At 37.1% G+C, this 22,500-nt stretch overlaps 1 protein-coding gene across 1 annotated transcript in view; it reads right to left on the bottom strand.

Moving 5' to 3' along the window:
* Positions 1 to 22,500, bottom strand: part of oca2 (oculocutaneous albinism II) — a 138,223-nt gene that overhangs the window by 77,837 nt on the left and 37,886 nt on the right. Inside the window, exons 10-14 of the mRNA XM_058401977.1 lie at positions 15,562 to 15,633; positions 13,573 to 13,638; positions 11,081 to 11,137; positions 8,305 to 8,429; positions 5,656 to 5,794 (exon numbers count right to left, since the gene is read on the bottom strand). Of these exons, the coding sequence (XP_058257960.1) occupies positions 5,656 to 5,794; positions 8,305 to 8,429; positions 11,081 to 11,137; positions 13,573 to 13,638; positions 15,562 to 15,633 (459 nt within the window). The remainder of the gene's footprint in view (positions 1 to 5,655; positions 5,795 to 8,304; positions 8,430 to 11,080; positions 11,138 to 13,572; positions 13,639 to 15,561; positions 15,634 to 22,500) is intronic.

Consider the following 22,500-nt stretch of genomic DNA (forward strand, 5'->3'; position numbering starts at 1 on the left):
TTCTCACCTCACACGTGGATCAGAGCTTCTCACCTCACATGTGGATCAGAGCTTCTCACCTCACACGTGGATCTCACCTCACGCATGGATCAGATCTTCTCACCTCACACGTGGATCTCACCTCACACGTGGATCAGAGCTTCTCACCTCACATGTGGATCAAAGATTCTCACCTCACGCGTGGATCAGATCTTCTCACCTCACACGTGGATCTCACCTCACACGTGGATCAGAGCTTCTCACCTCACACATGGATCTCACCTCACACGTGGATCAGAGCTTCTCACCTCACACGTGGATCTCACCTCACACATGGATCTCACCTCACACGTGGATCAGAGCTTCTCACCTCACACGTGGATCTCACCTCACACGTGGATCAGAGCTTCTCACCTCACATGTGGATCAAAGATTCTCACCTCACACATGGATCAGATCTTCTCACCTCACACGTGGATCAGATCTTCTCACCTCACATGTGGATCAAAGATTCTCACCTCACACATGGATCAGATCTTCTCACCTCACACATGGATCAGATCTTCTCACCTCACACATGGATCAGATCTTCTCACCTCACACGTGGATCAGAGCTTCTCACCTCACACGTGGATCTCACCTCACACGTGGATCAGAGCTTCTCACTTCACACATGGATCAGATCTTCTCACCTCACATGTGGATCAAAGATTCTCACCTCACACATGGATCAGATCTTCTCACCTCACACGTGGATCAGAGCTTCTCACCTCACACATGGATCTCACCTCACACATGGATCAGAGCTTCTCACCTCACACATGGATCAGATCTTCTCACCTCACACGTGGATCAGATCTTCTCACCTCACACGTGGATCAGATCTTCTCACCTCACACATGGATCAGATCTTCTCACCTCACACATGGATCAGATCTTCTCACCTCACACATGGATCAGATCTTCTCACCTCACACGTGGCTCAGAGCTTCTCACCTCACATGTGGATCAGAGCTTCTCACCTCACACGTGGATCAGAGCTTCTCACCTCACACATGGATCAGATCTTCTCACCTCACACATGGATCAGATCTTCTCACCTCACACGTGGCTCAGAGCTTCTCACCTCACATGTGGATCAGAGCTTCTCACCTCACACGTGGATCAGAGCTTCTCACCTCACATGTGGATCAGAGCTTCTCACCTCACACGTGGATCTCACCTCACGCATGGATCAGATCTTCTCACCTCACACGTGGATCTCACCTCACACGTGGATCAGAGCTTCTCACCTCACATGTGGATCAAAGATTCTCACCTCACGCGTGGATCAGATCTTCTCACCTCACACGTGGATCTCACCTCACACGTGGATCAGAGCTTCTCACCTCACACATGGATCTCACCTCACACGTGGATCAGAGCTTCTCACCTCACACGTGGATCTCACCTCACACATGGATCTCACCTCACACGTGGATCAGAGCTTCTCACCTCACACATGGATCAGAGATTCTCACCTCACACGTGGATCAGATCTTCTCACCTCACACATGGCTCAGAGCTTCTCACCTCACACGTGGATCAGATCTTCTCACCTCACACGTGGATCAGAGCTTCTCACCTCACACGTGGATCAGAGCTTCTCACCTCACACGTGGATCAGAGCTTCTCACCTCACATGTGGATCAAAGATTCTCACCTCACGCGTGGATCAGATCTTCTCACCTCACACGTGGATCTCACCTCACACGTGGATCAGAGCTTCTCACCTCACACATGGATCTCACCTCACACGTGGATCAGAGCTTCTCACCTCACACGTGGATCTCACCTCACACGTGGATCAGAGCTTCTCACCTCACATGTGGATCAAAGATTCTCACCTCACACATGGATCAGATCTTCTCACCTCACACGTGGATCAGATCTTCTCACCTCACATGTGGATCAAAGATTCTCACCTCACACATGGATCAGATCTTCTCACCTCACACATGGATCAGATCTTCTCACCTCACACATGGATCAGATCTTCTCACCTCACACGTGGATCAGAGCTTCTCACCTCACACGTGGATCTCACCTCACACGTGGATCAGAGCTTCTCACTTCACACATGGATCAGATCTTCTCACCTCACATGTGGATCAAAGATTCTCACCTCACACATGGATCAGATCTTCTCACCTCACACGTGGATCAGAGCTTCTCACCTCACACGTGGATCTCACCTCACACGTGGATCAGAGCTTCTCACCTCACACGTGGATCAGAGCTTCTCACCTCACATGTGGATCAAAGATTCTCACCTCACACATGGATCAGATCTTCTCACCTCACACATGGATCAGATCTTCTCACCTCACACGTGGATCAGAGCTTCTCACCTCACACGTGGATCTCACCTCACACGTGGATCAGAGCTTCTCACTTCACACATGGATCAGATCTTCTCACCTCACATGTGGATCAAAGATTCTCACCTCACACATGGATCAGATCTTCTCACCTCACACGTGGATCAGAGCTTCTCACCTCACACGTGGATCTCACCTCACACGTGGATCAGAGCTTCTCACCTCACATGTGGATCAAAGATTCTCACCTCACACATGGATCAGATCTTCTCACCTCACACGTGGATCAGAGCTTCTCACCTCACACGTGGATCTCACCTCACACGTGGATCAGAGCTTCTCACCTCACACGTGGATCAGAGCTTCTCACCTCACACATGGATCTCACCTCACACGTGGATCAGAGCTTCTCACTTCACACATGGATCAGATCTTCTCACCTCACACGTGGATCAGAGCTTCTCACCTCACACGTGGATCTCACCTCACACGTGGATCAGAGCTTCTCACCTCACACGTGGATCAGAGCTTCTCACCTCACACGTGGATCTCACCTCACGCATGGATCAGATCTTCTCACCTCACACGTGGATCAAAGATTCTCACCTCACGCGTGGATCAGATCTTCTCACCTCACACGTGGATCAGAGCTTCTCACCTCACACATGGATCTCACCTCACACGTGGATCAGAGCTTCTCACCTCACACGTGGATCTCACCTCACACGTGGATCAAATCTTCTCACCTCACACGTGGATCAAAGATTCTCACCTCACGCGTGGATCAAATCTTCTCACCTCACCTGTGGATCTTACCTCAAACGTGGATCAGAGATTCTCACCCCCCCACACACACACACCTAATATGAAGGCAGCTTTAAGCAGAAACTTTCATCAGCATCCAGCTCTAGAGATGAAAGCTCGCTCTCTCTCTCTCTCTCTCTCTCACACACACACACACACACACACAAACACACACACACAAACACACACACACACAAACACACACACACAAACACACACACACAAACACACACACACAAACACACACACAAACGCCTTTTGTCATCATCTCCATCTGAGTTTTGTGCTTCACTCAATTCCAAGCACTTAAACACACATTAATATAAACACCTCGTTTCTGATCTCAGGTAATTACACTCACACACTCACACACACACACACACACACTTCCTGTTGCCTGTGGCGGGGTCAGAATGGGGTCGTCTCTCAGGGTTATAAACGGCTCTGTCACCTCCACTGCCCCGGAGTCACGCGGCGAGTAAATTCACCTCGCTGTTAAATGACCGATAAATCAGAATAAAGCTCTGAACTCTGAGCATAAACTGTACATCAAACCCCGCCCCACACACACACACACACACACACACACACACACACACTCACACACACACACACACACACTCACACACACACACACACACACACACACACACACACACTCACACACACACACACACACACACACACATATTCTAACTTGCTTTTTATTTCTAGAAAAACTTCTAAGAAATCCATAAGACGATATTAAACTACAACACTATATATATATAAATAAATAATAGAATACTAATAGAATACTATTACTATATACTATACTACTAATTATATACACTATATTGCCAAAAGTTTTGGGACGTCTGCCTTTACATGCACATGAATGTAATATGGAGTTTTTACAGCTAGAACAGCTTCAACTCTTCTGGGAAAGATTTCCACAAGGTTTAGGAGTGTGTTTATGGGAATTTTTGACCGTTCCACTAGAAGAGCATTTGTGAGGTCAGACACTGATGTTGGATGAGAAGGTCTGGCTCTCAGTCTCCACTCTAATTCATCCCAAAGGTGCTCTGTGGGGTTGAGGTCAGGACTCTGTGCAGGCCAGTCAAGTTCCTCCACACCAAACTCACTCATCCATGTCTTTATGGACCTTGCTTTGGTCACTGGTGTGCAGTCATGTTGGAACAGGAAGGGGTCATCCCCAAACTGTTCCCACAAAGAGCATGAAATTGTCCAAAATGTCTTGGTAAGAGTTCCTTTTACTGGAACTAAGGGGCGGAGCCCAACCCCTGAAAAACAACACCTGAACTCAATGATTTGGGTCAACCAATACTTTTGGCAAGGCAGTGTAAAAATGCTGTAAATAAAATTTCATATTTGAGTAAAATATTTCAATGATCCACAGTGGAGGTTAATATGAAGCTCATATGAAAGTAGACACTCAGGACTTTAAGAATTTGTAGTGTTTCAGAAGGATTTCTGTTTTTAGCCGACTAGCGGTGATATATATTTAAAAAAACAAAAACAGTTCATTTAACTCCACAGAAATATTTGTATCTTCAAAGTAAATGTTGATCTCAAACCCATTCCTGCTCTCTGAGATGTTCTCCAAGTGCTTGTTCATCTAAAAAGCAGCTCAGATTTCATCTTCAACCAGGAAAATTCTGTGTAAGGTTCTCCAACAGAGGGAAAAACACACATCTAACACACACTGAAAGCCGACAGACTCAACACCGCAGCCTGAACATCATTCAGTTCTTTATACTGATTGAAAATCTCCATTTCTGTTGCTTTGGGGTTAAAAATGTTCAAAATCCTTGAGTTGTTGTTTTTACTTTTAGAGTAAAAGTTACTTTTAATGAATTCTACATTCTTCATCACTGTGGAACTGCATTTAATGTTTATTCTCTCCATCAAGGACGTTCATGATGAAATAATGTTTACTCTTAAAACCTTCGTTCTGTCCTTCAAACTGTTCTTCTCAAATGATGAACCAATTAACGAAACCCTCATTTATTTCTTTTCTTCATTAAAGATCATCCGTCTTTATTCACCCCAGCGCCCACACTGAAACCGTATTTTAGTAAAACCCTCACTCGCTTCTCTTGGATTTTGCCGATGATTTATTCAGGACGAGACGCCAGAAGGATAAAAACAAAATGTTCAGGTGAGTTAGCTTAAATTTGGTGAATTTGCTAGCTAGATTTGTTTCTTTTCGCTAATGATGACTTAGCATTTATTCCAACAACAAAGTTATTAAACTTGACTGTATTAAAGTCACCATCACACCAAGTTCTGAGCAGAAGATTTATATAAAGATTTGATAAATATGATTACAGAAAAATTGGATTGTACCATTTTATCAACAACTTTGTAGATTAAACTTAAGTTATATTAAGTAAGATATTTAATAGTAAAATATCTAACAAAAAAATGAATGGTTTAGAAGTCTTATTTTTAATTTATAATACTCTTGTTATTATTATTATCATTATTATTATTAGTATTAGTATTATACCTTCTTGCGCAGGTCTTGGTTGGAGACGATGATGACGTTGGGGGGATCTCCGACCGCCGTTGCAGCTCCGCCGATGTTGGTGAAGACGACCTCTGCGATCAGGACGTGTCTGGGGTCTAAATTCAGCACCTCACATAATCTGTATTCAAACACACACACACACACACACCTATATCAAACACCTGGGGACAGGAAACAGAATGTCTAATAATGAACGTAATTTTTTGGTGATGAATCATTACAGAGATAGAGAAAGAGAGAGAGAGAGAGAGAGAGAGAGAGAGAGAGAGAGAGAGAGAGAGAGAGAGAGAGAGAGAGAGAAAGAGAGACAGACAGAGAGAGAGACAGAGAGGCAGAGAAAAACAGACAGAAAGAGAAACAGACAGAAACAGACAAACAGACAGACAGAGAGAGACAGAAAGACAGAGAGAGAGACAGAGAAAGACAGACAGAGACAGAGAGTGAGAAAGAGAGACAGACAGACAGAGACAGAAAGTGAGAATAGAGAGAGAGAGACGTCTGACAGTCAGACAGACATAGGGAGGGAATGTCAGAGACAGACAGAGAATGAGACAGAGACAGACACACAGACAGACAGATGGACATACATAGGGAGGCAGAGACAGACACAAACACACAAACACACTTAGACATAGGGAGGGAGAGACAGACAGAGGTGTTTTTCCTCTGTAGCATTAATGCCAGTCATAATATTACAAAAAGGCAGTTTATAAATAAATTTAAGAAAAAAAGAAAAAAAAAATCTCATCAGTAACAACAACAACAACAACAACAAAGAGAGGAAGGAGGACAGAACCGAGGCGGAGTTCTTCATCAGGGTTCCCTCATTACTGCGAGTGTGAAGATGAAGATGATCCAGTCATTAGCCCTGATAAATCACATTCAGTATTTGCATAGGCAAATCACCTCTTCAACTGTTCCCTGTTCCTGATCTGTCACATTCCTGTGTGTGTGTGTGTGTGTGTGTGTGTTTGTTCATCCCCAAGAGTTCATTACAAATCTCATCCATATTTAAACGCTCAGTCCTTTGACGTGTGTGTAGATGCAGTTAATGATGTGTGTGTGTGTGTGTGTGTGTGTGTTTCAGAGAGAGTTGTGTATCTCGTGATCGTGTTTATGCATGAAATCTATCGTCTTTATGAGGAACACAGCTAAACTCCACGCTGCTGAACCTCACAAACATCTACAGGAATACAAATAATCACAGGATTTTATAAACACTGAGGAGACAGACAGACAGAGAGAGAGAGAGAGAGAGAGAGGGACAGACAGAGAGAGAGAGAAAAAAGGGACAGACAGAGAGAGACAGACAGACAGACAGGCAGAGAGACAGACAGACAGACAGAGACAGAAAGAGAGAAAGATAAAGAGACAGAGACACAGACAAAGAAAGAGAGAGACAGACAAAGACAGACAGAGAGAAAGAAAAAGAGAAAGAGGAAAGAGTCTCACACACAGGCAGACAGACAGAGACAGAAAGACAGAGAGAGAGAGAGAGAGAGAGAGAGAGAGAGAGAGAGAGAGAGAGAAAGCATCTGGAAAACAAGTAGATCTCAGAAATGAGTTTAAAACGTCTTAAAGAGCGTGTAGAGTGACATTAATTTAAAAATAATAATGATTATGGTATGGATTAAATCTTATTTAATTAAAAATAAAACAGATTTTATATTGTTATTTTTTAAGAGTATTATTATCAGAAATATTCCACTGAAACCTTTAGTAATTTTTAAAATTATTTTTATTGTAAAATATGTACTAATAAATAAATAAATACTTTTTATTCATTCATTCATTTTTTATTCACAGTAATTATAAAATAATAATGTCTGGAATTTTTCTTTAGTATTTATTTTTATTTTTACTGTAATATACACTATAGTTTTTAAAGAATACATATTTTTAAATCTAATATTTTTCATAATTAAAAATATTTATAAAAAAAATCTTTTTTCATGCAAAATATAATTAGTATTATTCCTAATAAGACCATATTATAAATAAAAACAAAATATTTTACTATTTATAAAGTGTAAATATATTTTTTAATTTAAAAAAATATTTAAATTATTTTGCATAAGAATAAGATAGTAAATTAACAAAACTATTTATTTATGTATTTTTAATTTTTTGTAATAAGTTTTATTTTCATTTGTTTTTTCATTTCTTAAAAAAAATGCTATTTATAAAGTATGAAATAAATATTCAAAAAATATTGAAATAAAATTTGCATAAGACTGAGATAATAAATTACTGAACTTAATTTACTGAATTTAATGAGTTTTATTTTTTTATGATTTCTTAACAAAAATTCCTATTATTATTATTATTATTATTATTATTATTATTATTATTACTACATAATTCTAGCTTTCTTTGCTTCTAACTTTAACTTTATTTAAACTTCTAAAATCCATAAGACAATGATATTAAACTATAACACTATTAAATCTAGGATAAATAAAATGATTATATTATTTTAAAAAATAATTAATTCATATATATATATATATATATATATATATATATATATATATATATATATATATATACATATATATATATACCTATATATACATATATATTCTTTTTTTCTTTTTTTTTTTAGGTAGGTGACCATTTTCTCCGTACCTGATGGTGACGGGGGTGAAGAGCATCATGGTGGTGACGTTATCGAGGAACGCGGACAGAATGGCGGCGATGAGACACAGGATGATGATCATCGGCCAAACTCGTCCTCTGGACAGCTGATACGCCTGTGCAGCAAACACCCCTCATCAACAATTACAGAAAACTCTGAATTCTTTAAGGAAATAAATGTAGACTTGAAATAAACATGAGTGTAAAAAGGTCAGCGGAAGAGCAACAGATAAACAGAGAGGAAACTCAGCTTACATGATCATCACATGTTTCAGATTCATTTACAGATTTCATTTCTCCAAATATAATGCTATGGGGGTTTAGCCAGAGAAAAAAAAGTTCAGAGTTCCTATAGTAACAGCTCATTCAGGGGGACTGTGAGGAGGACACACAACATAAACAACAGTGTAGAGATATCGTAAGGAGAACTTTGTCCAGAGATTTCTGAAATGTTCAATACAGAGGAGTTTTCTGGTCTGGCCTCGCCTGCATACTTTATATACGCATCAGTAGACGCCACATCAGAGCCAAAACATCCTTCCACAAGATTCTACATCCAACTGTTAGCTATTTCATGCAAAGAGACTTTAAACATCTAATTTTTCATAAGTAAAAATATTTATTACATACATTATTTTTGAAACAAAAATAATTCTTATTTTTAATATTTTTATTTTTTAAATTATTTTTATTATTTCATATTTTTTAATACATTATTTTTATACAAAAATATTTTGTTTTTTTATTATTTAATTATCAATAATTTAATTTTATTATTTTTCTCATTTTATTATTTAATATATATTTTTTACATAATTATTTTTATATAAAAATAATCAGTATTTTTAATAAGACCAATTCCATATTGAAATAGAAAAGACAATATATTTTAGTATTTGTAAAGTATCAATATTTTTTTTTGAAAATTCAAAAATTTTTTAAACTTTATGCATAATAAAACTATGATATTAAATTAATAAACCTATCTATAAGGTTTCTAATCACCAGGTTTCCAAGGGTGTCCAATGTTTAGCAATTTCAGGCACAGAGACTTTAAGCACATAATTTTTATTATATAATTTAAAATATTTACAAAATAAATTATTTAAAAAAATATTATTTTTTTAATATTATGACTAATACATTATTCAAATAAAAAACACAAAATATTTTACTATTTGTTAAAAAATATTAAAATTATTATATATTATAATGCAATATTAATATAATAATAATAATAATAATAATAATAATAATAATAATAATAATAATAATAAAATATTACATATTAATGAATAAAAAATAGAATAAAAAACATTTTGCATAATAAAACTATGATATTAAACCTATACTATTAAACCTATTCATAAGGTGTCTAATCACCAGGTTTCTACATCAAATGATTAGCAATTTCATCCTCAGAGGCTTCAAACACACCGACCAATTAGCTCGGTTTCTCTTCAGAAGCTCCGCCCTCATCTTGATTGTTGTCATGAACCACAGTATAAAATCTTAAATTCAGTTTAGAAGTGTACTCATTGAGAAAATCCAGAGCTTTCACTAAGTTTGGCAGTGGATTTTAGGATTTAAAATAATAAAGGTAAGAGTAGTGAAAGGCAGCGTCACGGGATGAGCTGGAATTTAGTTTCTTCTTTCCTCACTGCACAGAGACTCAGCGCTCAGAATCGATATTTCTGGTCTTTTCCTTTGAAAGACTGAACACCGGGAGGGAGAATTTCTTCAAGTGCGTGTTGTAGGACTAAAGAATATTTCACACACACAGAGAGAGAGAGAGAGAGAGAGAGAGATGGGCTTGTGTGATGCGGTCGCCATGGAAACGCTTCATATCTGTCTGTCTGTTTGGCGTCGTTCTAATCGAGAAGCATCACGGTTGCTGCGACAATCCACCTGTGATGTCACATCTCTCAAATTAAACTTGATCCACACACACACACACACACACACACACACACACACACACACCAGGATTTCATCATCAAGTCATTTCTGACAGATTTAAATTTTCAATAAAAAAAAAAAGATGCCATGTCCTGGTAATCTGTGGTGAACGCGTCAGGTTTAAATCCGGAACATTCTGAAAGGAAAAGATAGGGAATGATGCGTTTCCAGGTCTTTCATCATGTCTATCCCACTCTCCCTCTGTCGTTCCTACACGGTTCCAACCTTCAGAGCCGAGAGCTTCCGAGAGCCACGGATTCACCAGTCAGAGGGCACTGACTCGCCTGGATCAGAGGGAATTCTGGGAATTTATTTCAATCAAGTACAAACACAAAGCTTGTGATTTCGACGGTTTATACCATCGCACATCGTCACCTCCTTCATCGCTTGTTTAACTCCAGATATTTTTGACAAATTTAGATTAGGTTTAGATCTATCACTGCTTTAACAATTTTGGGGTTTAAACTGATTATTTGCCTATATTTTTTACACATTACTTTTACAGGTTTTTCAATTATTATTACTATTTTTGATATTCCTATATTTTTTATATTATTTTATAATTATTATCAATAATAATAATAATATCAGTTATTATTAGTGTATTAAATTGTATTTATTAACTCACTTTTTATTATATATTTTTATATTTTATATATAATTATTTTGTTCCTTCTGTTACTGCTTATATCTTTTTACCTGTATAAAATATATTATTATTATTATTATTATTATTATTATTATTATTATTTTAGCATTTCATTGTTTTTGCACAGAAATTGAACTGAAACTGGAGAAAAAAACTCACCTTTACAGCACAATAATCAAAAAAGCCAGTCTCTGAAAAAATGGCCACCAAAATCATCTGAAAGAGAGAAGAAAAAATGTCCAAATCTGAACGTTTTGAGACTCAGGTGTTTCTCGTATATTCTGAGAGTATTTCAAAAAAATTACAATTGTAAATTACTTAAAAACAATATGAAAAAAAAAAAATATATATATATATATATATATACAGACTACTAGTCAAAAGTTTGGACACACCTTCTAATTCAATGTTTTTTGTTTAGGGATTTATTTTCTACATTCTAGAAGAATCCTGGAGATTTCAAAACTATGAAATAACACACATGGACTTCAGTAATCCATATGTAACGACAACAAAAAACAGTCAGTTGTTATTTTAAGACACGAAGGTCAGGTGTTCTGGAATAGTTCTTACAAGGACAGTATTGTCAAGTGCATTTACAAAACCCATCAAGCACCATGATGAAACTGTCTCACATGAAGACCCTCCCAGTAAAACAAGACCAAAACTGACCTCTGCTGCAGAGGAGAAGTTCATTTAGAGTGACCAGCCTCAGAAATCACCAATTAACAGCACCTCAGATTAGAGGCGTTATGAAGGCTTTACAGAGCATCAGTAGCAGACATATCTCAATATCAACTGTTCAAAGGACATTATTGTGGATTTCGGCCGCCTTCAGCATTGTTTTACAATGTAGAGAGAAATAAACATCAGGAAACACCATGGGATTAGAAGGTGTGTCCAAACTTTTGACTGGTAGTGTATATATAAATATATATATAAATTTATAATTAATCCACAGGAAAATATAATTTCAAAACATTTTACTATTTTATAAAAATGAATCGATGTTTCTTTTAATTTAACCTTTAATTTTTACTCAATTTTTAATTGTTATGATAATGTTTTATATAAATCTAACATCATTCTAAAAATTATGAACATTTTGGGAAAGCCTTTTCTGATATCTTTCTAATCAGAGACAGAAATAAACAGTTTACTAATAGCTACAAAGTCAGATTTCTAATTTTTAAAAATCATAAATAATATATACACATATATATATATATATATTTAAACTACAGTCTGTTTTAATGTTTCCCTCTATCTTAGTGTGTGTGTGTTTATGAAGGAAATGTATTTGCATAAATTGACAAACATATCGGTAAATCTGCTGTTTACAAAAATTAAAAATATATACTTTGGCATGATGTGATGGCAAAGTGGGTGGAGCTTAAAGCTTTAATACGGTGTAATAAAAACAGGAGAACCACTGATAGCGGAACAGACACTGCCATATTTTTATTTATATATTACTTAAGTTCATCTGATTAAAGCGATAATATTTATTTGCATTTTTGAAAAATAATGTACCGTTATATTTACGTATATATTTACATCGTTATAAAAGTATCTAAAAGTCTGTTCTGCTTCATTATATACTAAGGGTGCGTAAACTTTTGCACTCCACGCCACTATCAGTCGATGCTAGAGATAAAACATACACCACATGCTGCGATTCATTTCACTTTCACTCCAACCTTCCTTCATTTTCTTTCTTCTATTTCGTCTACAATGAAAGATCCTAATGTACATTGATTAGACGCGTTTGTTTCCATGGCGACGTAATGATCTAATAGCGTATGACGTGAGAGGTTGTGTTTTTGGAAGCTAAGTGGTTGTGGTTTTAACACATTAAAGAAAATCACATGTCAACTCACCAAGAAGAACTAAAAGAACTAAAAGAGGAAAAGAAAAGAAAAGAAAAGAAAAGAAAAGAAAAGAAAAGAAAAGAAAAGAAAAGAAAAGAAAAGAAAAGAAAAGAAAAGAAAAGAAAAGAAAAGAAAAGAAAAGAAAAGCAGTCTCTGGCTTGGTTAAACTCCATGCTGATCTCAGGCCTGCTGCAGGATTTACTTTAACCACTTACACTTAAACATGTAACTTTATTTGATCTAAAAAATTATTATATCGTACTAAATAATACACTTTACATCTACAGTGAATAAAAATAATATCATTATTTATTCATTAATTATTCATTAATTAATTATTCTGTTACAGGACTTAAATTATTCTAAATAATTTATAAAATTGCAAAAGAAATGTTTTATTTAAGTAAGTGAATCACTTGAGGAGTCATTTATTAATGTAAAATGTATAAATTAATTACTCTATGGAACTTTTATTAATGTAAATAATTCACTTAATAAGTCATTTATTAATGTAAATGAATCACTTGTGGAATCATTTATCGATGTAAGAGAATCATTTAATCAGCCATTTATTGATGTGAATCACTCAATGAGTCAGTGAGTCATTTATTAATGTCAGTGAGTCATTCAAGGAGACAATCAGTGACTCATAGAAAGGTTGGCGAGGGAACGACTGTTTAGAACTTGATTCCCAGACGTTACACAACATGTAATGTATGTTAAGTGTGTGTGTGTGTGTGTGTGTGCGTGGGGGGGGGGGGTAAAAGTGTGTTTGCTCACCATGCCAAACAACAAGGCCAACGTTTCAAAGTCGATCCACTCCACAACCGTCATCAGACTGGGCCTCTGCAAACACACACACACACACACACAAACAAACACACACACACACACAAACAAACACACCCACACAAAGTTAGTAATAATTTTATATTTTTTATTTTTAAACCCCAAAAAGTGGGAGAGACAAAAATATACATATAGACAGATAGATAGACAGACAGACAGATAGATAGACAGCTGGATAGATGGATGGATTAAATATTAATAAGGAAAGAAAAAGAGGCAAAAATTGAGTACTTAAAACATATAAAACAAAAAAAGAAACTTTAACTACAAAAAGTGAAAAATTATGTTCAATATTAAATGTTTATAAGGGAAAAAAAGAAAAAGGAAAACATGACATACTTTAAAAAACTTAAAATACAAAAAAGAAAAAAAACATGGAAAGAAAACGAAGAAAAATTGTAAAGAAAAAAAGATGTTAAATATTAAATATAATATTTAAATATAGATTCAATTAAAAGTTAAATATGAGAAAGTAATGTGAAAGACTGGTTTAAAAAAAGGCTTTCCATTTAAAATGAAAAAGAAAAAGAGAGTTCTTCTCCTCCTCCAGTCAGAGTTCTCCCTCCATCATTAGAGTGATATTACATCCTAATGTGGTCTAGAACACACCGATTCAGCTCGAGATTTTTTGTAAATAATGTATTATTCTAAACCCTGGCAGTGATTACAGCTCCATTCTCTGTTCACTGAAACACTCTCTAACACTACTCTCTGAGATGGCAGGGAAATTTATTCTCACTCTCCGCTAATCAGCGCTAATGACCGTCACTTCACTGCTAGTTAATTAAACACGCTCTCGGAGTCGGCCACTCTTTAACCCTCCAGAATCACGTCACCAAGGACGCTTTCAGGATTCCTGCTTCTAGGTTTTTAAAACAAAAAATAGAACTATTTTTGTCAAAAATAAAAAAATAAATAAATAATCAATTGTTTTTTAAACAGGATGTAGGGATGAATCAAATCACATGAATAGTTATTTATTAATGAGTGAATCACTCAAGGAATCATTTATTATAGTGAGTGACTCACTCAAGGAGTCATTTATTAATGTGAGTAAATCACCTATGGAATCATTTATTAATGAGAGTGAATTGCTCAGAGTAATTTATTAATGTGAGGGAATCACTTAAGGAGTCATTTATTAATGTGAGTGGATCACTCAAGGAGTAATTTATTAATGTGAATGAATCATTTAGGGAGTCAGTTATTAATGTGAGTGAATTAATCAAGGAATCATTTATTAATGTGAGTGAATTAATCAAGGAATCATTTTTTAATATGAGTGAATCACCCAAGAAATCTTTTATTAATGTGAGTGAATCACTCTAGCAGTCATTTATTAAGGTGAGTAAATCACTCAAAGAATCAGTTAATAATGTGAGTGAATCACACAAGGAATCATTTACTAATGTAAGTAAATCACTCAAGGAGCCCGTTATTAAGGGGGGTGAATCACTCTATCAGTCATTTATTAATGCTAGTCAATCACTCAGGGAGTCATTTATTAATGTGAGTGAATCACTCAAGGAGTCCATTTTTAAAGGGCGTGAATCACTCAAGGAGTCATTTATTAATGTGAATGAATCATCTATAGAATCACTTATTAATGTGAATGAATCACCTATGGAATTATTTATTAATGTGAGTGATTCACTCAAGGAATCGTTTATTAATGTGAGCAAATCTTTTGAGAAGACTTTTATTAATATGAGTGAATCTTAACGTAAATAAATTGCATGAATGATTTATCAGTGCAGCTAAATCACGTGACGAGTCATTTATTAATGTCAGGGGATCGCTTGAGGAGTCATTTATTAATATAAGTGAATCATATGAGAAGTCAGTTATTAATAATAATGTAATAATAATGAATGTAAACATGTTTTAGTGTGTAAAGATGAAGAAAACACAAACACATACGTCTCCAACATAGGCCAGAGCTGCCAGAGCGGCCAGTGATCCCAACATGGCCGCCAGAGTGCGATGGACAATCTGCAGGAAGACAAGAAGAACTCAGATTCAATCACTCAATCAGTTAATAAATGCCCTCTCTGAAAAAACTAATGATTTTTTTAAACTTCCTATATTTTTTAAAAATTTCCTTTTTTTTTTTTTTTTTATAAAATGGCACATTTGTTAGCATTTATAGCACTTCATCCATACACTCAAGGGCTCATTAAGGGTTCATTAAAGACATTAAGGGCTCTTATGGACTATTTAATTAAAGAAATTTATTGAAATTTCAACTTAAGAAATGTTTTCATATTTTGCTTATATTTAGATATTTACATATGGTTAGGACCCTGTTATGACACTGTAATTACAGTTAACTGTGCTTTATGTCATCTTAAACAAAACACTATGTCACTTGACTCGGGTGTTGTGTTATTAACACATTTCTTTTGTTAATTATGTAAAGCTGGCATTAACTCCTGAGTCAACTAAAATAGCATTTTGTTGACATAAGGTTGTTATGACACTGTTATGACAGTTATATGTAGTTACTCGGGACAAATTTAGAGACCGGTGTTGTCGTCTGTGACAGAAATTGCTCTAAAATTGCTCTAAAATCACTTGCTGTAACATTCTGATATAAGTGTTATTACCATCTTATGTCACTTGACTCAAGTATTATGTCAACTTGACAAGAAAAGTTGTGATGTTTGGATAAATAAAAAAAAACACTTCAAATCCTAGCAGAGAGAAGAGAAAAAATATAAAACTATTAAATAACATTGGACTGTAAATTGAAATAAACAGTTTACAGACAATAATGATGAAAGAAAGATGCCATAAATGGCTTATGTATGATTTATGCAGCCTTATAGTCATTCTTTTTAACCAAATAAATCTTCAGATAAAAAAATCTGTCACACATTTCAATTTAGAATTTCAAATTTCATCCACCTGGCTCGTCCACCTCGTTCCTTTATTTACCTTATTGATTTATCCTATTTATTAATATGAGTGAATCACTCAAGGAGTCATTTATTAATGTGAATGAATCACTAAAGGAGTCATTTATTAATGTTAGTGAATCGCTCAGGAACTCAGTTATTAATGTGAATGAATCATTTGAGAAGTCTTTTATTAATGTGAGTGAATCGCTCAAGGAGTCAGTTATTGATGTGAGTGAATCATTCAAGTAGTCAGTTATTAATGTGAGCGAATCACTAAAGGAGTCATTTATTAATGTGAGTGAACTGCTCCAGGAGTCAGTTATTAATTAATGTGAGTGAATCACTAAAGGAGTCATTTATTAATGTGAGTGAATCACTAATGGAGTCATTTATTAATGTGAGTGAATCACTACAGGAGTCATTTATTAATGTAAGTGAATCACTCAAGGAGTTATTTATTAATGTGAGTGAATTGTTCAATGAATCATTTATTAATGTGAGTGAATTGCTCAATGAATCATTTATCAATGTGAATGAATCATTTGAGAAGTCTTTTATAAATATGAGTGAATCACTCAAGGAGTCATTTATTAATGTGAGTGAACTGCTCCAGGAGTCAGTTATTAATTAATGTGAGTGAATCACTAAAGGAGTCATTTATTAATGTGAGTGAATCACTAATGGAGTCATTTATTAATGTGAGTGAATCACTCCAGGAGTGATGATGAAAAACAGAAGCTATAAACGGCTTATGTATGTTAACAGCCCTCTGGACATTCTTTTTGTCCAAATAAATCTTCAGATAAAAAAACTGTCACATATTTCAATTTAGAATTTCAACTTTCATCCATTTGGCTCATCCACCTCGTTCCTGTTATTTACCTTATTGATTTATCCTATTTATTTCCATCTTATCCTTTTCGGGGCCGAACCTCTGAGAGCCTCTGTGATTTTAAAGGAGCGCTGCTACACTGACTCACTGTGCTACTTTGAATGCTGCTCTGAAAAATGCTGCCTCTTTTAAGTTCTATCAAACACAATGGTCCTAAAAACACACTCTCTCTCTGCGCTTAAATCCAGAGGAGTCGCTCTCACACTGGCAGAATCACTATAATCATCCAAGATGGATGCCTCGTCACAAAGTGGCGTGTCACTCGCAAAAAAATGACGGCCTCAAGCACAATATCAGGGAGAAAAAAAACAGAAGTGTGGAGTGTTTTTCTCTCTCTTTTACAGAACAGCGTTTTGTGTGTGTGTGTGTGGAGGGGGGGATTCTTTCCTCTCACATCAAAACACTAAAATCCTAAAGAGAGCGCAAAATATCCAATCGTCCCCAGAATTCCACGCGAATCGCTTTAATCCCTTATTCCAGCAGATTTCTTGCAGGTCCTACATCATCATCCTCCTCCTCCTCCTCCTCCCAGCATCGTGTTCAGTGGTGAGATCGCTCTCTCCCGTTACTCATTACGGAGAATTTTCCTAGGTCATGAATATTCCATAAAGCCCCACGAAGCTGCTTAAAAGGTGTCTGGTGTAAGAAATTCCGCATGCATTATTTATGTGTCATTTAACTCACATCAATATTCATAAAATATTCAATGCTAAAGGTTTTCTCAGATTTGGAGCACTGCCTCATTTCCCAACAAATATCCGTATATTTTTATTTTAAAGCTGATTATACAACGCCTAGCTTCATGACACTACTTAGGGCGCTCATTATACACTTATTTATATTCATATTATTTGATACGATCATTATTTACACCACGGCGGTGTCGGGTTCAAGAGAAGAATTCGTGTAGCTTTTTTGTTGTTTATTTACAGTCCATTGCAAAAATATTCACTCTTCTTCTCGAAATTTGACGTCAGGTCATAAATCTACACAAAATAACCCACAATGCTGAATTAGGGTGAATAAATAATAACTTGTGAAAAGTATTCAATAATAATTGTATTTGTTTCTTTTTTTAATGTGCCTCTAGATTTATGCATAACGCTTTACACGTACATGGAGGCGGGGCTTATCGTATAGAAACAAATATAGGAGGTGGAGCTTTGTATATATGGATACAGTGAGGGAAAAAATGATTTGATCCCCTGCTGATTTTGTACGTTTGCCCTCTGACAAAGAAATGACCAGTCTGTAATTTTAATGGTAGGTTTATCTGAACAGTGAGAGACAGAATAACAACAAAAAAATCCAGAAAAACACATTTCAGAAAAGTTCTACATTGATTTGCATTTTACTGAGTGAAATAAGTATTTGACCCCTTTGCAAAACATGACTTAGTACTTGGTGGCAAACCCTTGATGGCAATAACAGACGTCAGACATTTCTTGTAGTTGGCCACCAGGTTTACACACATCTCACATCTCAAGGAATTCGGGCCCACTCCTCTTTGCAGATCCTCTCCAAGTCATTAAGGTTTAGTGGCTGACCCTTCAGCTCCCTCCACAGATTTTCTATGGGATTAAGGTCTGGAGACTGCCTAGACCACTACAGGACCTTAATGTGCTTCTTTTTGAACCACTCCTTTGTTGCCTTGGCCGTGTGTTTTGGGTCATTGGCAGGCTGGTCATTCCATCCACGACCCATTTTCAATGCCCTGGCTGAGGGAAGGAGGTTCTCATCCAAGATGTAACGGTACATGGCTCCGTCCATCGTCCCTTTGATGCGGTGCAGTTGTCCTGTCCCCTTAGCAGAAAAACACCCCCAAGGCATAATGTTTCCACCTCCATGTTTGATGGTGGGGATGGTGTACTTGGGGTCATAGGCAGCATTCCTCCTCCTCCTTCATACACGGCGAGTTGAGTTGATGCCAAAGAGCTGGATTTTGGTCTCATTTGACCACAACACTTTCACCCAGTTCTCCTCTGAATCATTCAGATGTTCACTGGCAAACTTCAGATGGTCCTGTACATGTGCTTTCTTTAGCAGGGGGACCTTGCGGGCGCTACTGGATTTCAGTCTTTCACGGCGTAGTGTGTTACCAATTGTTTTCTTGGTGACTGTGGTCCCAGCTGCCTTGGGATCATTGACAAAATCCTCCAGTGTAATTCTGGGCTGATTCCTCGCCGTTCTCATGATCATTGAAACTCCATGAGGTGAGATCTTGCATGGAGCCCCAAACCGAGGAAGATCGACAGTCCTTTTGTGTTTCTTCCATTTGGGAATAATCTCACCAACTGTTGTCACCTTCTCACCAAGCTGCTTGGCGATGGTCTTATAGCTCATTCCAGCCTTGTGTAGGTCTACAATCTTGTCCCTGACATCCATGGACAGCTCTTTGGTCTTGTCCATGATGGAGAGTTTGGAATCTGATTGATTGCTTCCTTCTGTGGACAGGTGTCTTTCATACAGTTAAGGAGCTGAGATTAAGAGCACTCCCCGAGAGTGCTCCTACTGTAATCTCAGCTCCTTACCTGTATAAAAGACACCTGGGAGCCAGAAATCTTTCTGATTGATCTGGGGTCAAATACTTATTTCACTCATTAAAATGTAAATCAATGTAGAACTTTTCTGAAATGTGTTTTTCTGGATTTTTTTGTTGTTATTCTGTCCCTCACTGTTCAGATAAACCTACCATTAAAATTACAGACTGGTCATTTCTTTGACAGTGGGCAAACGTACAAAATCAGCAGAGGATCAAATCATTTTTTCCCTCACTGTATATGTGAGAGGTGGAGCTTTATGTAGCAGATGAGGCTTTGTGTACATTTTATGGGAATTGGAACGTAATTAGAATTGTATGGGAGGCGGAACTTCGTGTATGTGGATTTGTTTGGGAGGCGGAGTTTTGTGAATGTAAACTTCTATGAGAGGTGGGGCTCTATGTACATGGACATGAACAAGAGGTGGGGCATTGTACATATGCACATGACTGAGAGGTGGTGATTAATTATAAAGATGAGGGGTGGGGCTTCAAGTATTCTTCATGGACAAGAATAAGAGCTGGAGATTGCACATGGACATGAGTAAGAGGTGGAGCTTCATGAACATGGGTAAAAGGTGGAGCTTCATGTACATGGATAAGAGGTGGAGCTTCATGTACATGAACATGGATAAGAGGTGGAGCTTCATGTACATGGATAAGAGGTGGAGTTTCATGTACATGAATAAAAGGTAGAGCTTCACTGACATGGGTCAGAGGATAAGAGGTGGAGCTTCATGTACGTGAACATGGATAAGAGGTGGAGCTTCATGTACGTGAACATGGGTAAAAGGTGGAGCTTCATGTACATGGATAAGAGGTGGAGCTTCATGAACATGGATAAGAGGTGGTGCTTAATGTACGTTAACATGGGAAAGAGGCGGAGCTTCATTTATATGGATAAAAGGTAGAGCTTCAATGACATGGGTAAGAGGCGGAGCTTCATGTACATGGACACTGATAAAAGGTGGAGCTTCATGTACATGGACACTGATAAAAGGTGGAGCTTCATGTACATGGGTAAGAGGCAGAGCTTCATGAACATGGATAAGAGGCAGAGCTTCATGTACATACATAAGAGGTGGAGCTTCATATACATGAACATGGATAAGAGGTGGAGCTTCATATACATGAACATGGATAAGAGGCGGAGCTTCATGTACATGGGTAAGAGTTGGAACTTCATGTACGTGAACATGGGTAAGAGGCGGAGTTTCATTGACAAGGGTAAGAGGTGCAGCTCTTTACATGGATAAGAGGTGGCACTTCATGTACATGGATAAGAGGTGGAGCTTCATGTACAAAGATAAGAGGTGGAGCTTCATGTACATACGTAAGAGGTGGAGCTTCATACACATGAACATGGATAAGAGGCGGCGCTTCATGTACATGGGTAACAGTTGGAACTTCATATACCTGGACTAGAACCACTAGAACCCAAGTTCTATCCATTTCCATATCCAAATCCAAGCATTTATCTTTCCTCTGATCTTCTTCTCCTGATCTGAGCGAGTCTGTGACGCTGATCCCTCCTGACAGAAGATGTCTGCGCTTCCAGACGGAGTTTCTGCATGATGTGGCAGTTTCGGTGGAACTCCCTCAGTCTCCTGACCCCTCCGGCCTGCTGGAGATGTTCACTCACGTGTTTAATAGGCATTTTAATTGCAAATGAACCGGCGTCCTGCTGATCCGAGGATGATTAATTAGAGGCAGGAGGTAAGAGCAGGGTCAGTGTGCAGTCACACGGACTCACTGCTTCTCCTTCACCACTGAGGGATTTTTATTCCATCACAAGTGACTTGAAAGCATAATTTAATAAACGAACACTCCCTTGAGTAATGCGAAGAAAATAATGAACGCTTGTATTCAGCTTATTTATCTTAATTAATAATAATTGATTTGTCTGAATTCATTTCTCCACAGAGGTTAATTGGTCCGATTACACAAACGACCCTGAATGGTGGGCGCCAATATTTATACACATTAGACTTAATGTAAAGTTGTATGCTTTAGATACTTAAACAGACATCTATTAATACTGAGTGTTTATTACTTTTTGTCCATTTCTTTATGAGTCAAGAATCTGAACTGGGTGTTATAAACGTGTCATAAGCATGTAACGACCGTGCTTAACTGCTTCTTTTAGCTCAAACTGTCCTAATAGAATAAATAAACAATTTAAACAATGATGTTATGGTAAAGTTTTTTAAAATAATTTTGTTTAAGATGTTTTTGGAAGGAGTCTCCAGTCCCAGTGCTTTCTAGAGTGTAAGGTGAAGTTTTCCGACATTTTCACAGTTTGTGTTTGCATTAAGTTTGTGAGAAAAAGAGAGAGAGAGAGAGAGAGAGAGAGATAGAAAGAGAGAGTGAGAGAGAGAAAGAGAGAGATGGAAAGAGAGAGTGAGAGAGAGAGAGAGAGAGATATGGAAAGAGAGAGTGAGAGAGAAAGAGAGAGATGGAAAGAGAGTGAGAGAGAGAGAGAGAGAGAGAGAGAGAGAGATGGAAAGAGACAGTGAGACAGAAAGAGA

This window comes from Hemibagrus wyckioides, linkage group LG11 (assembly GCF_019097595.1).
Source record: "Hemibagrus wyckioides isolate EC202008001 linkage group LG11, SWU_Hwy_1.0, whole genome shotgun sequence".
NCBI lineage: Eukaryota > Metazoa > Chordata > Actinopteri > Siluriformes > Bagridae > Hemibagrus > Hemibagrus wyckioides.